The sequence below is a fragment of the Lethenteron reissneri genome, chromosome 11 (assembly GCF_015708825.2).
Source record: "Lethenteron reissneri isolate LAM-NWPU_2019-01 chromosome 11, ASM1570882v1, whole genome shotgun sequence".
NCBI classification, from domain to species: Eukaryota; Metazoa; Chordata; class Hyperoartia; order Petromyzontiformes; family Petromyzontidae; genus Lethenteron; species Lethenteron reissneri.
Genome location: NC_083789.1, coordinates 8,775,596 through 8,791,410, shown reverse-complemented (window position 1 = coordinate 8,791,410; position 15,815 = coordinate 8,775,596). Strand labels below are relative to the sequence as shown.

The 15,815-nt window shown below is 40.3% G+C and overlaps 1 protein-coding gene across 23 annotated transcripts in view; it reads right to left on the bottom strand.

Annotated features, from left to right (window-relative positions):
- The window catches only part of LOC133341416 (neurexin-1-like), a 395,989-nt gene that overhangs the window by 59,248 nt on the left and 320,926 nt on the right, over positions 1 to 15,815 (bottom strand). For all 23 annotated transcript variants that reach the window (XR_009755044.1, XM_061550005.1, XM_061550006.1 and 20 more), the window contains one exon: positions 9,305 to 9,476. Coding sequence is in view for 22 of the 23 variants with exons in the window: in XM_061550005.1 (XP_061405989.1) it covers positions 9,305 to 9,476 (172 nt within the window). In the remaining variant the exon portion in view is untranslated. The remainder of the gene's footprint in view (positions 1 to 9,304; positions 9,477 to 15,815) is intronic.

Sequence of the window (15,815 nt, the reverse complement as noted above, 5' to 3'; positions counted from 1 at the left end):
GCAATGAGACAAAGTATCCATTCGGATCTCTCAAAGGGCAGTGCAACCCTACGCATTAAAGAACGGGTCTACACAAGTGGCACTATCTCTGATATCCCTCCGAGTGACCTCTGCGCCGCATGCAGCACGTTTGCACCCATTCTGCACATGGTGGTCAAAGCGATATTTTCATTGTCAGTGCTGAAATGCAGACAAATTAAGTGCAAACCCGAATATAATGTGATGGCTTTTTTTGTGCAGTCATTGGTGACTGGGCTAAGACCATTAACTAATTACACTTGAGAACCCAGTTATAATCGCCAGCTTTCTTAATACCATAACATTCATGTTGCATGTCTCTCAAAGCTGGAGGAAGTGCCTTTACATTTTTTCAAGACAAATGCCACCTATTGTTTTCAGTAATGTATGCATTATGAAAACTTGATATATATATATGTTTTCATCATGCAAGCGTTCAGGGTCAACTTGAAATGGAATACATTTTGATCTCACCACAAGGTTTTGACTATTTGTCCTTTAAACACATATTTCCATCCGTATAAATAATCCCCACCCTCCCTTAAAAAATATATATAACATGCATACAAATATTATTGTACATGCAGCATGTGAGTGCATTTGCTAAGAGCACATTTTTTTAGGTCACCATTTACTACGACCATCGCAAGGTGGAGGGTTTGTGCAGCTTAAACAAATTCTTGTTGTTTTTGGTATCGACAAGGACATGGTGAGACAACACATTCACCGTTATTCACTGACGCATACGCACGCCCTCCCCACAGCTCCCTCTGTATGTCCATACATCACAGCTCTGCTCCATGCCGGAACAATACAAAACAAAAAAACCGACTCCTGAAAATCGAACCAAAAAATGAAATGAATCAAATTCTTCTTATTTATTTCGACATATGAATTCAAAAGTTGACCTGTCAAATGCGATGACACCCGTTTTTTTTCTTCTTCCTAAGAGTGATTAACGGTGACTTGGTGGACTATTAGGATCAGACAAGTGTCACGAGGCGTCTTTTGCAATTTTACGCATGGTCAAGTGCCTGGAACATTTATCCTGTGCCATGGGCTGATGGGAAGACGTTTTGTCTTGCTTCATGCGCCCTCTTGCTGAGCGCAAACGTGATCGGTGAGTGAAGGGCTTTACAATTACGCCACAGCTCCAAAACATTTACCATGACTGCACTCCGCCGTGCCTACCAGCTGTTCGACTCAAATCATCGCCTGTCAGCCGGTGATCCTGTGCATGCACAACGACACTTATATAAACTTTCATATACGTCACCTATATTCGGATACTAAAATTCCATTTTGGATGTCATCATCATGATCGATCGTTAGCCATGCTCTGTCAACTGCTGGATAAAGGACCTCTCCAAAGGGCCGCTATCGCTCACCATCTTGCGATGCAACGGGGTCTCTTACACGCCGATTTCATCGCCCCACCTCTGCGGCTAATGACCTGACTGCTTCTCCATCGTTAAGTCTTCGCCACCGTGACCAACATCATTTAGAGCGATGATTTATGCCCAAGCTCGTTTAAGAGTTACTAAATGTTAAATGAATGAAATCTCAAACTTGTGTATTTTCTCTATTCTACATGTTGCTCTTCCTCTCTCTCTCGGCGTGCACCTCTCTGCACTTTTTAGCTTTTGTCCAACAATTTCACGAAACAACTGCAGGTATCTGCCAGAGGAAGATAACTTAAAAAAAACACATCGGAGCGTGTGTACCTAGGGCAGTTACTCAAGATGCAACGTGGGGTCAACATTATGAAATAAATAGGTGGATGAAAGCCAATGTGAACAGTTAATATAAATAAAACCTAGCGAGACATGGATCAGAAAAATTTTAATGTGAATAAAAAAAATTCCCCATTATTTGTTTTGCTTATATTGCATATGTGTGCTATTTTATAATAAAGTTAAACTTTAAAAAAAAAATTCTACCAGGGATTGTACAGCAGCCAAATACTCTAAACGCACGATTCTAAATGTGGAGGGAAAAACCAGAGGACCCTGAGAAAAATCCAGGCGACCACGGGAAGAGAGACACTGCAAAGTCCAAATATACAGCAGGCGTCAAGGGTCGGGATCGAACCCACAACGTCCTGCATACCAGATGAGGGAATTAAGATCTCGCCACCCCTATGGAGAGAGAAAAAAACACACGCAAGGCCGAATCAAAAGTAATGGACAAAAGCTATTGTGGCCTCATTATGTTACAATAAACGAGGGATGTGTAATTGTGTGAGCCAAATTGCAGTCCTTAGCAGTTAATCTTTACTTATCTACCAAGTCCCATACAATGAGAGGCAAATTAATGAACAGTTTTCCCTAAAAATAATAAGTAAAGCTAACAAGGTTTTGATGATATGTAGCTTTCATCTAAAAATGTAGTGATTCGTAAACTTTTCCATGTTGCTTCATGCAGACATTCATGGACATCCACAGTGTTTCTAAATAACAGAAATAAATTAAGAGGCTCTGACAAAAACACAGAAAATTGTGCAATAGTAAATCAGAAGGTTACAGAGCTTCTCTCAACTCCTAAACGAAGACATCAATAACTAACATCTCAAATCTCCGTGATATTCTTAATCCAGCAGGACCTCCAACCGTCACCACCACATCTCCCTAATCCATCACTTCCTTGCCCCACAATGCAGCTGAGACAATCATATAGGCCTTCACCAACGTCTTCTTGCCTGCTGTTCCCACTGTCAGGAATTCCCTTATGCATGTATGTTGAACTTCCTTCGCATCATACGTAGCCAACCGTGCGAATGCACATGGGTGACTCCATCTCTCTGTTCAAATCCAGACTTAAGACCTTTTTCTTCTCCTCTGTCTATGACTGACCGTTTCCATCAATCCACGTGTCCTATTCAGCACAGAAAGTATGTTCCCCAGTACTTTCATTGATCATGTATAATGCACGTGTTTTCCTACCTGTACGGGGGTTTATATGTGGTTGCATATAGATGCTTCGTAAATTGAAATTGTATTGTAATCATAATCGTTATATTTTTTCACATCTCTTTGTAAATCCACGGCTGGATAAAAGCCTCACTTATCTACCACTATCTCTCTCAATCCTGCAATGCAACTCTGCCAGTGATGTGCTTGACACAATTCCTCAACGTGCAATATTTTATCCCATCTGCACCAATGTGCCATTGAAAATGACTATACTTTTTTTTACATTTATATTATTTGTGCAATGCATCAACTGTGCAGGGCATTCAATCCACAATAAACTGAGCACTGGTATAGCCAGAGCCGATGTAATGAATGGCCATTTTATAAAATTGTGTTTTTTTTCATGATGAACTCAAGCGACTTACAACTGAACTCAATGTCCTACCCACTCTGTGTTTATTCCCTCTCTTTCAGCTTGGGACATGTCAGCCACATGTCTGAGACAATTGGGACTATTCAGCATGACCCTAAAAGTCACACAATGGACAGATATCATGCCTTGCCATCATTGATTTACGATCCATTAAACTTGTTATTTTTTTCCTCCCAAAAAATCAATGCAATGTGTTGCTTGGAGAAAGGACTGTAATGTCACTTGCTTGTTATGTGGCTATCAGCAGTTGAGTTGATCGCACATCTGGTTCATTAGAAATAATTACCGTTCGTAAACATTACAGCGAAAGAAGAGATTCATCGGCATATGGCACCATGGACATCAATTGTTGGTGATCATTTCAATGGCTCCTGCTGTAACAATAGATCTCTGCATTTATGAAGAGGCACAACAAAGAAGGGGCCTAGTGAAATGTGGAAAATAAACTTGCTTGTTTACAACGGAACAAGGCCAATAGTGTTTTCAAACTCTTAACTCACTTCTTATTTGCAAGTGACTTCATTCAGCACGTTTTCAGGAAGCATAGTTTAATAATTGGGGTTATGAAAGAAAAAAAAATACGTAAAAAAAGCATACATTACAGCCATTGTTATTCGACCAATAGTCATTTAGCTATACGTATGACTTACTGTATACCTACATTTTTAAATCCACTGATTTTTGCGCTGGAATGAAATTTAAATCAAGCACGCCAAACACTAATTGGCCAAGTTCTGACGAATTATACAAAATAAAAACTGAATAGTGAACGATTAGTTGATTTTTCATTTGTTTCTGTGCTGAGACAGTAATCAGTCTAGACTCATCAACCATGGCAATGATACAATTGAGCCTGATTTTACTGAGACAACAATTTCCATAAAACGAATTCTGCACTTCTATTCATTGCACTCTGTGATTAATGTTGTTATCGTGGCCCTGAGGAGCCAAAGCCTATTTAAGAGTCTATTTTAGATTAAAGCCGACTTTTGCTGGTTTGGCCAAGATATTTTCACAAAATTGGAACTCAGATTGCTCATTAGGAAATGGGTATGAATGTACACTGGAATAGCTACATCAGGTTTTTGATAAAGAGCAGTACAGTATGATATATTGTATTCCAATTCTTGGCAAGCCTCAAAAGCCAATTACTTTGTACCATCTGTTAATGAACGTACGTTTTTTGTTAATTATCATATGCATGCTTCAGGCACAATTTATCCTTATGAATTTGTTTTCAATCTAAACTTTGCTTTTAAGACTTGCCAAAAAGCCACTTCTGACTATTTTAAAGCAGCTCACTTTGTACTTTTGTTTTCATGAAAAGAGCTGTCGCCCAATGATTCAATTTGTTTCCTGATTGTCGAGGGCCGATACATTTATTCGACAACCAAAATGTAGCAAATCCTAGGACACGTTATTCCGAGCATGCGGGCACTGATTGTCAAGAGAATTAGCTCATCAATATTTTTTCGAGCCATAAGCAATTACTTTTCAGCATGTGGCCTTCTTATTAAACCATACGTTTAAGGCACGTGCGGACACCCACTGCTACGGTAACGTTTTCCCCATGTTTAACTGTTGCGCCTACCAGTCCAATATGTACTGAAAGGTGTATTGGCGTGAATGCTATCGCGATCTTTAAATGTTTTTCGGAATGAAATCCGACGGGCAGCCGATCGCAGTAAATAAAAACGTGGCCTTGGGACACCGGTGAAAAAAACCCATCGCGTTAAAATGAGCTCATTGTCATTTCAGAATTGTCTTTAAGCGATTTAGCATAAGTGACATTTTGAAGGAAAAAAAAGGAAGGTGAATGGGTTAAGTGCCTATGGGAGACCTTCCGCAATAAAAAAAACAACACTGCCTTCGTTTGACTTCCATCTAATATGAATTGCTCCAGGTGGTAAAATGAGACGTTAAAATGAGGTCACATTGCAGATTACTATTCCTTTACTGTGAGTTGTTTTTACAAGCACCGTGTGGTTTGGGAGCGCGTTCACCTGGAGGGAAGAAAAGGAGCTCAGCTAATTAAAGCTGTTTGTAACGTACCAATTCATCGGGTGTGTTTACCTTAAAGCAAATTGTCTCATTATGAACACCGTACCAAACACAGGTGCTGGGAACATTCCAAAGCAAATAACCGATATTTTGTGCGTTTGTCACGCTTAAGCACACCGATGATACCACCGTCACCTTTATTTACGTCCCGGTTACTGGAGGCTCGGTTTCGATGCACCATCTCTTATTTGAGGGAGATGTGGCGAGATGCGGGGAATTCTCGTCAGGGCAGAAATGAAATAAAAATAGCCATGCGTTGAGAGAACAGCGCTGTCTGCAGCGGTGGATCAGAAACTGGGTCATGCACAATTCCTCATGTGGTGTATACACCCAGACCGCTGTGGGCTGCGGGCCCCCACCTCTGCCAAGCATGCATTCACGCTCGCGATGATTCCCTATCTCTGTTATTTCCAACATTTCATGCCACCGTCGTTTCACACCGCTTTTTTCTCCCCAATAATAAAAATAATAATGCCTTGCTCGACGCGCGAAGTGCATTTCATGGTTGAGATGGATAACAAGAAAATGCTTGTGACCCTTATCGTCGCTGCATAGAAGGTGAAAGCTTATCACGTTCCTGTGTGTGTGTGTCTGAGCCGGCACGGCTATCAGAAACATTGTTATATGTAGATATATGCGTGAAACTGTAACTGCAGACCTGCAATGCTCCCATTCTTGACAAATCTAGAAACCGCGGTCCCCGCAAGGCCAGATTACAGGTGAGAGCAATCTAACCCAGCATTATCTGTTTCAAAAAGCCATTTTGTTTACCCGGCAAAGCGGAAGAGGAACAGCAGAAATGTGGGCACACCCGAGTTCGAGGCTGGGGGTCATTGTCGCCAAGGTCGTTATTTATTTATGAAATCTACTTCCAAATGAATAAACAAAATGTAAGTCATTCTTGCAAAACTATTATCTGGGCCTGAAAGAAGATTGGATTTGAATGTGATATGTTAACAAAAGCAGGGCTAACGGAAAAAGGAAAACCACATTTCTCAATGTCTGAACAGTCCAATAAATTGGAATCGGGGGGATTTTTTTTATGACTTCATAAATTAAGGGGCCAAGGGGGCATAAATTGTATTTATTATTTATTACTTATTTTTGATTTATTCATCGCGAAGGGTAAAGGTTTTGCCATTCATACAAAACGCATATTGCTCGCGAGTTGTTAGAGGGAACTGCTTCTGCACATGGTGAACATGAGATTTTAAATAAATCTCCAGCGAACACATCGCAAGGTTTGCAACACTGGCTTTTCAATCCAGAGTTCGATTTCATCTTCCGGAGTGGCAGGCTGCGCGTGGGTGGGGTAAAAGTGTGGGCATGCCTGCTCCTTCTGACACGCCTGGCCAACATGGAAGAGTCGACCAAATACCCTACACAGAGTGTGGATCTAGCGGAGGCCCTTCCACCAGCAGTGGCGTGAGAAAGCAATTTGCAAGGCCCGCAACTTTGACCTTATAAACACCGTAAACTTGGCGGGACCATCCTATAAAAGAGTCCTGAGACTCAGTTCATGTTTCCTGGGTAAACAAGTGCAATAACAATAATAATCATTCTAGATTTGAAGTTTTCGTGACTGCAAGAATCCATACTCTTTGGTTATTTCTGTTACCAGCAGCTCTTTTGCCTATTTCAGCAACTGCTTTTTGCTGTGGTTGTCCCACCTGATGACGGACGCTTGTGTTGTGTCCGAAACGTCGTGATTTAATTTATTTTCTTTACCTATGTGACTTTACCGAAAGATTTGAAGCTTTCGTGACTGCAAGGATTCATACTCTTAGTCCTTTCGGTAAAGTCACGTAGGTAAAAAATTAAATTAAAATTAATAAAAAATTAAATAAAAATCACGGACGTTTCGGAGGCAACACAAGTTAAGGGGGATTTTTATTTTATTTTCATTAATTTTAATTTCATTTTTTACCTACGTGACTTTACCGAAAGAACTAAGAGTATTGACCGAAAGAACCAAAGAGTAATAATAATATACCATCAGCCATAAAACCGAGTCCATGGAAAGAGTCGTGCATTAACAAAGCAATAACGTGCTACTGACGGAAGAAAAGGGGATTCCGGCACTCCGAACGAATGACCTTGTGCGCTCAATAGAACAGTCTCAGTGGCTGCACAGTGCCAAGCTATGGGATACCATCAGGTGATATGCTAATGCAATAAACATTTAGGTAATTGCTCAAACCTTTATAGTTTTATTTTTAACTCACCAAACAAGAACTGAAAAGCCTGCAGGTCATCCTGTCACTTCAACTCACGATCCCAAGATTTACTGTTTTAGCAACAACTTCTTCTAAAGCAGTTCTAGCTGGCAAAAAAAAATAGAAGATGTCACGATAATACCAATTGGACCCTAATTGGTAAATAAAGGTGTTTTCCATATGCACCATCACTTATTCAACCTGACAAGATTAATTCTAGATTTGAAGCTTTCGTGACTGCAAGAGTATGGATCCTTGCAGTCACGAAAGCTTCAAATCTAGAAAGCTAACTCTAACTCTTTCTGGCAAATGTGGTTGTATTCAGCACGATGTTAAGGGAAGAAAGACGGTTGTAATAATTCTAGATTTGAAGCTTTCGTGACTGCAAGGATTCATACTCTTTGGTTATTTCGGTAAAGTCACGTAGGCAAAAAAAATGAAAACAACTAAATTAAATCACGACGCTTGTGTTGCGCCCGAAACGTCGTGATTTTATTTAGTTGTTTTCATTTATTTTATTTTATTTTTTACTGACAAGATTACTTGATCGCACGTTACATTCAGATGTTCAAACACTATGTGAATACACTAATTAATACACGCATAACCACTCCTATGTGTATGAAGAAGTATATGTATGTGAGGCACTGGAGGCAGAGTGGTTAGCACATTGCACTCTGAATCTGGCGACCTGAATTCTATTCCTGACTCATGTCATGCGCGAGTGATATTCTGAACCGGTTCTAGGCCCTCCCTTTCATCAACCTGCGCTGACCATTGTGGTGAAGCTTGGTCAGACAGAGGGCTTAACATAAAATACAAATTCATCGACAACCACTTTTAACTAGCGGTGGGTGACTGTAATACGCTATGTCGATTAAACAATGTGCATTAAAACAATCCTGAAATTGTTTCAAACTAGGAATGAATTTTCCTAATGATGCACATTGACGTCTCGTTTTACCTCAGTGCGTGATATCACATGGACGTACATTTGTTATAGATGAATACGCTGCACTGTCCACAAGTAATTAAAGTGACTTTGCAAATATTCCCTAAATAATACATCAAGTCCACCCCATAGAGTCTGAAAATCTTCTTTAAATGTTGTGTCCATACCATTATCCTCATTTTTGGTTTAAAGAAGATATTCCTCTTTTTTACAAGTAAAAGTTAACTGAAATAAGCTTTGTATTATTCATGTTTTCATGTTATACATTCCAAGCTTTGTATTTACTAATTTAACATTGTATCAGCTTTCATATTACGCACTACTAGTGTGAGCTTGCAACGTTATGTTAAAAGAAAATTAATATACAAAATGCATTGTTAATGGTAACATGAATTTATAATATGAATACATTCTGCAAATGTGAATATTGAAATTTACAATTATTTTCCCGTTAAAGTCATTCAGGATTAACCGCAAATCGGCCAAACGAAATCGCATTTTAGAGCCGGTGGGTAAAAAGTAAAAAAAGTAATCATCAAAACCGCGACTCCATAATAATGACTCTGACAAATAACATGTTGCTCGGATGGATATGTGTGATCTAATTCAACCGGAATCCACGCACAGGCACGGCACGGCACGGCAAAAGGTCACGGCACAAACACGGCGAAGCAATAACGGGCGCGAAGCCACGGGGGGTGGTGGGTCCTACCTGACGGGTAGCGCTCGTTTATTGGGTGGTTGTCCAGCTGCAAGGTACAATTGCCGCCGTTGCGGGAAAACCGTGCCACGTGGTAATTCCCATCGTTCACCGCGACGTTCGTCTCATTCACGGAGATGTCTTCCGTGCCCACGTTAAAGGTCACGCCTACTTTGCCTTGCTTCTGCAACGGGTAAAAAGAAAACAAAGGGGAAACAAAACACACACAAAAGGAAGAAAAATCGCGCGCGTGAGCAGATTCCGTAACGCTTTGCGATGCAGGTGCCCGCCCTCGGAAGTTTCGCGTTTAGTTTGTTTAATCGACAGAGAGCTCGGGAAACCAGAACAGTCTCATTCGCGAGGCTGACCTGCGCCACGAAAATGACAAAAGCATTCAAATCAAATAAAGAATCACAGTGAATCAAATAGAGATCAGATAAACAAAAATTGCGGAATACAATAGGAGCAAGAATAATCGTGTTACAGGGCGATTCCAAGATACAACACAAACATAAATCAACATGAAGGGAAAAAAACGTATTTAATTAGTCATAATAACGTCGACAATCCGAGTCCCACAGCGGCATGAAGGCGCATGGCGTGTGACATTGTGAGATGACGCCACATCGGCGCCGGAGTGCAAGCTTTGTGATGACGCGGGGTGCATGCTTTGTGATGTCATCGCTTTGGCTGACAAGGCTTATCTTGAGACGAGGCTCAAAAGAAAGCTGTCTCTGGTGCGGACCAATCAGATTCAAGGACAATACATATATTGTCAGATTATGTTTTTTGTTTGCATTCTGACCACAAGCATTGTGGTTAATGCAGACATGATTCCTTGTAAAAGGTTTTAGTTTGGTGTTTTAACATCTTAACACCTGTTTTGTTGCCAGAAGAAAGGGGAAAAACCTATTATCATATTTTGATACTGGCAAAGGAGGTCCCATGATGTAGATGCTCACCCCGAGCTCTCTTACTCCGATAGTGCGTTGTCTTTGGGCTGTACGCCTTTTGGCGTCCTCTGGTCTAACACCGTTTGAGATGAGGCTCAAAAGAAAGCTGTCTCTGATGTGGACCAATCAGTTTCAAGGACAATGCATATACTATCAGAGTTTGTTTTTTGTTTGCATTCTGACCACAAGTATAGTGGTTAATGCAGACATGATTCCTTGTTAAAGGTCTCAGTTTGGTATTCTAACATCTTAACACCTGTTTTGTTGCCAGAAAAAAGGGGTAAACCTATTCTCAAGGCTTATCTTTGATTAATTTAGCCAATTTTCTCTTGGGTAAGTCCTGCGTAGCAACACAACTTTATACTGATATTTAGTTTACAGTGGATCATCTTTACAGGAGTTCGTATGATCCCCTCCCCCCTTTACAGACAGACGGAGGGAGATAAAGCAATTGCAGATAGCTTGTGGAGCACCCATTTTTCATGCGTTCCCCCCCCCCTACCTTATTTTAATTAAAGTGCTTTCACAAAGAAACATTTGGGTGCAGCCAACTGTGCAGTTCATTTGGTAATGCAATGGCAGTGCTTCCACATCAGTAATGGAACACCTGTGCACGGTGAATGTTCTTGATTATGCATTTCAGAGGAATCCCACGGACAAACGTGTATTGATTGTTTAAACTATGTTCCACATTTTTTTTTGATACGTAAGTAGTGGTTGAGCGTGCCGCGTTATGGACTTGGCTGCAAGTAGTTTGATTCCCCACCCGCAGTTGACATTGGACGTGAGTGATATTTGACTCAGTCCCTTGCCACTCTCCTTCATTCACGTGCATTGACGAGGGTGGTGAACTATGGTGAAACGACCCCCAAGACCCACACTTGGTGTTGCGAGGCCTTCATTCAGCAGTATTATTGATAAAGGACGATGCGTTACATGCATTATGCAGTTTAAATACATTTACAGAAATATATTTCATGCACAATATAATTATTTAAAGATCAATTGAGATTATTATAATGCTCAGTTCAACATGAATAAATCAAGACTTCATTCAACTTAATCATTCACTTTTTGCGTTTGCAGAATCAAAATATGCCACGCAACATTATCTCATTCAATTGCTGAACAACGAGGCCGTGTAGCACAGTGTGATTTTACGTTATTGCAATTGTAACAAAATATACATTCACAGTTTGTTTGGCGCAACGTGTTCATGCCCCCCAAACTGAACACACGAAGCTAATCATTGCACGGATCATTTCACGGGAATGAGCATCGGCACGGCAACAAACGTCGCAATTTTTGAACATAACAAATATGACGCCTGCATTTTGTCGCCAAATTCGTTCAGAAAAAAACCGACGTGCAAAGCAGGTGGCGATGTCCAAGAGCGCGCAGAGCCTGCTCATAAACACGGGAGCTTAATAAGCTCCAGTGAGAGATGCGCAGGGAATGGACACGAACGTTCTCAACCAAAGCAGCCCGACGTGGGAACTGATGGAGTCCGCATGCAAAAGAGGCCAGACTGTGCGTTGAAACAGTGAGCACTTGCCCTTTTATTTTCCTCCCCCAATAAAACCCCATCTCGCAGGGGACATGACCCGAAAAGCCACTCGCTCTCAACATTCGATATTCATCTGCTGCCACACGCACAGCTGTGTACAATGCGTTGCTTATTTAGTTTCCATACAGGCAACATACTTATTTATATACCATTTACAAATGTCTCGCGTGTGCCTTACGCAACGCACCTTGAATATTTAAAAAGGTTTCCTTTGAAAAATATTACATAGTGACATGCGCCTATAGGTTTTTTTTTCTACCAGAAGAATTCTACATAAACAATTCACAGTAGCTATTTTTTTTTGATGCAGGACTTTGCTACACCTTTGTTGCTACTGAACTACAAAACAAAACACAACGAAGAGACATTTGGGAAGGCAACGCAATCCAGATTTGAACACGCGCTAAATGCTAGGCTAAGGCTACTTAATGACCAGTTGCATTAAATTATTAAATTGTCACGAGTGCTCCATGTAATTTTATTGTAAACGGCAGACACAGACATCACGCCACTGGATACATTCGCATGCTTTACAAATACGCTTTAAAATCAACACACGTGAGCGTCAATGATACGGCAACTTTGTTCGGAGCTAAAGGTCTCCAAAGAAACGAGCGATATGTTATGCAGTGACATAATTGTGAGAATAGCTAACTCTAACATACTCTTAGTTCTTTCGGTAAAGTCACGTAGGTAAAAAATGAAATTAATAAAATAAAACAATAAAAATCACGACGTTTCGGTAAAGTCACCTACGTGACTTACCGAAAGAACTAAGAGTATGAATCCTTGCAGTCACGAAAGCTTCAAATCTAGAAAGCTAACTCTAACTCTTTCCGGCAAATGTGGTTGTATCCAGCACGGTGTTAAGGGAAGAAAGACGGTTGTAATAATTCTAGATTTGAAGCTTTCGTGACTGCAAGGATTCATACTCTTTGGGTTTTTCGGTAAAGTCACGTAGGTAAAAAATAAAATAAAATAAATGAAAACTAAATTAAATCACGACGTTTCGGGCGCAACACAAGCGTCCGTCATCAGGTGGGAAAGCATGGCCTGTTGCTGATGTAGATTCAAACAGTCTGCATCAGCAGTAGGCCAAAGTAGTGAAAGTAGATTCAAACAGTCTGCATCAGCAGTAGACCATGCTTTCCCACCTGATGACGGATGCTTGTGTTGCGCCCGAAACGTCGTGATTTAATTGAGTTGTTTTCATTTATTTTATTTTATTTTTTACCTACGTGACTTTACCGAAAAAACCAAAGAGTACGGTTGTAATACTTGTATGGGTGACCACCAGGGCTTGCTAGGTGTTTTGCATATAACGCTTTGAAGTGTGGCCAGGAAATGGTGGTTCTGAGGGTCACCTATCCGATGCATGTTGGGTTTTCTCCAGAAGCTCCGGTGGTCTCCCACACAATGCCAAACGTGTATCGACAGTGTTGGTTGGACGTGCCGCTCCTGAAAGAGTCGTGGAATTCTGTGAGGCTCTCCTGGGTAAATAATTGGCAGAATTGTTACTATCAATATTGGATTAGGTATACTACAGAAGTGTGCAATGTGCATATTATGTTAATGCATGGCCATTATGCTTTACTGCAACTAAATGTTAATCACTGGATCCCATTATACTACTCTATGAATGCATCTTACTTTAATTAACCTTAGCTTCGGTTTTAATAGAACGTTTTTTTTTCATTATCTGGATGCTGAGGCAAGTACAATGTAGCATATGCATAAAAAAACACACAATTTACCTGCAAGATTGGATTGTAGCACAAGTGATGGATTTTTAATTGTATTTTTAAAATCTACTTTCACTACTTTGTATAATTGTTAAGCAAAGAATAAGATTATTTTCATACCATGTCATGCATTAAACGTTCTCGAATAGAGTAATACATGTGCAGGGCAATTAATAGAGAATCCCGTCAGAAACATTTTCATGCCGCGTTTCACTGGATCCACACAACCATTACGTCACAGTCACTTTTGCCTGAAGCGACAGAGAATTGCATTTAAGAAAACTAAAATGAAAGTTAAAGGACAAAGAAAAATGGAAGGGAAGGGGGGGTGGAAAATGTTGAAAAACTATGACCTCCGAGCTTAAAACAGCGAGACGTTAAAAATGAGTGTACACATGAAAATGCTCTACGTGTGACACATTTAGGAGGCCTGGGCCTCAAATCATGCTGGGAGGCCGTGTTACTCAACGTTTTGCCTACCCTGAGCTCTAAATAATAAATCTACCACGACGCATAGGCAGCTGAGTAAAACTCATTGCTTTGAATCATGTTCAGGATCTCGGCATGGTCCGCGAGGAAGGCTTCGATCCATGGTTGACTATAATCGAACAGAGGTTCCTTATTTTAACTGGCCTCCTTTGCCGGCCCATACTCCAAGGAGAGATATAATAAATAGTTGACTTAGGTTCTGCCGTACGAATGACTTTGAAAGTGACTCACGGAAAACACGATTTGCTTAAATAATGGGACCATGTGCAATCTTCAGCACTTGCTGAGCATGCCCTGCAAACCACAAGACCTCTGAAAGATCACCAGCAGTCGGGGGCGAGGATTTTTTTTAATTGAATTTGTACATTGCCAACTCGCCCTAAAATATGCGTAATATTACATTCAGATTTCAGGCTAATTAGTATGGGCTAATCAACTATACATCCGTGCTTGGAGGAAATGTCACAGTCATAGAGATGTAATTATTGCGTCTCTTTGATAAAAAGTATTTCAAATTGACTTACCATGTAAATGCCTTTTAGAAACTGGGAAGATGTTTGAAATAATTTGAGGGCTAAAGCACACACTTTGGCTAAAATAAAACTTTGAACATTTTCAAAATTACGGTGACATATCCATTATTGCAACGTAATGGCCAAACGTAATACCTAAATGCTAATATCTTGGAATATCATTTTAAAATTAACAACAATTTATCATGCACAAACATTGACATTTATCTATGGCATTGATTTAGCGCCAATCCTCAGCGGGTCACATAAATTTTAATGTAACAATAATAATTATTTTAGTAACTCTGAGATAAAACATTTTTTATGATAAAATGTTTGTTTACTACGATGATTTATACTGGACATCTGTGAAAAACAGCGTCATAGGTCATCAGATTCCTCCAGTCTAAATAAAGATTCTGATGCTGATTATTAAAAAATCGCATTGTGGACAAATGTAAGTTGACGGTTATACTTCGTAGTTAATTGTGAAAATAGATAAACCTTCAGTTACAGTATATTTAGATGATAACATATTTACTAAATATTCAAACATTCCAGCAGTGAATAGACAATGACTGCTGCGGCTGTTGCTTCTAATAGCACCATAGGTGGCAGATATTACAGCTAATTGTGAGGGTTGATAAAATTCAGCTACATTTACAGTTTACTTACATTACAACATGTCCATCCAAATATTTAAATCTTTAGCAGTGGATATCGAATGATTGATTTATTTTGGGGGGGGGGGGGGGATATTTTTGGAAATACATTTTGTCACAAACATCCCACAGGGGCCAAATTAGTTATCTTTCGTGGAGAAAACACATGCATTCTGAAAATGTGTTTTTATTAGATCTGCAGCCAAAGAGAGACTCAGAATTCCATTGAACAAACGTGATAACTCTAAGGTTACCAAGGGCAATCCTTAGCATCAAGTTTTGGCTTCGTGCACAACCACCAGCAGATGCAGAGCCAGTGCAAAAGCCAGACGCCCAAAAATAATTTGTGCCGGGTCACAGGAGCTGCAACCTTGAGTTTTATTGTTCATCATCACTGTTCAATCACCCTGGAAGACCGGAGTGAAAACACCGTATATCACTAAATGGAAAACCGTACCATATGACTCTCCTCCGCCCTCTAGCACCTGGGCAGGAGACAGCAAAGGGTTTTGGGGGCAAGCGCAGCCAACACTTGCTTTGATGAATTATTGGAATTCATCGAAGCTGTTCCAAGGCTTTGCAGTGGTTCACTCTGAAT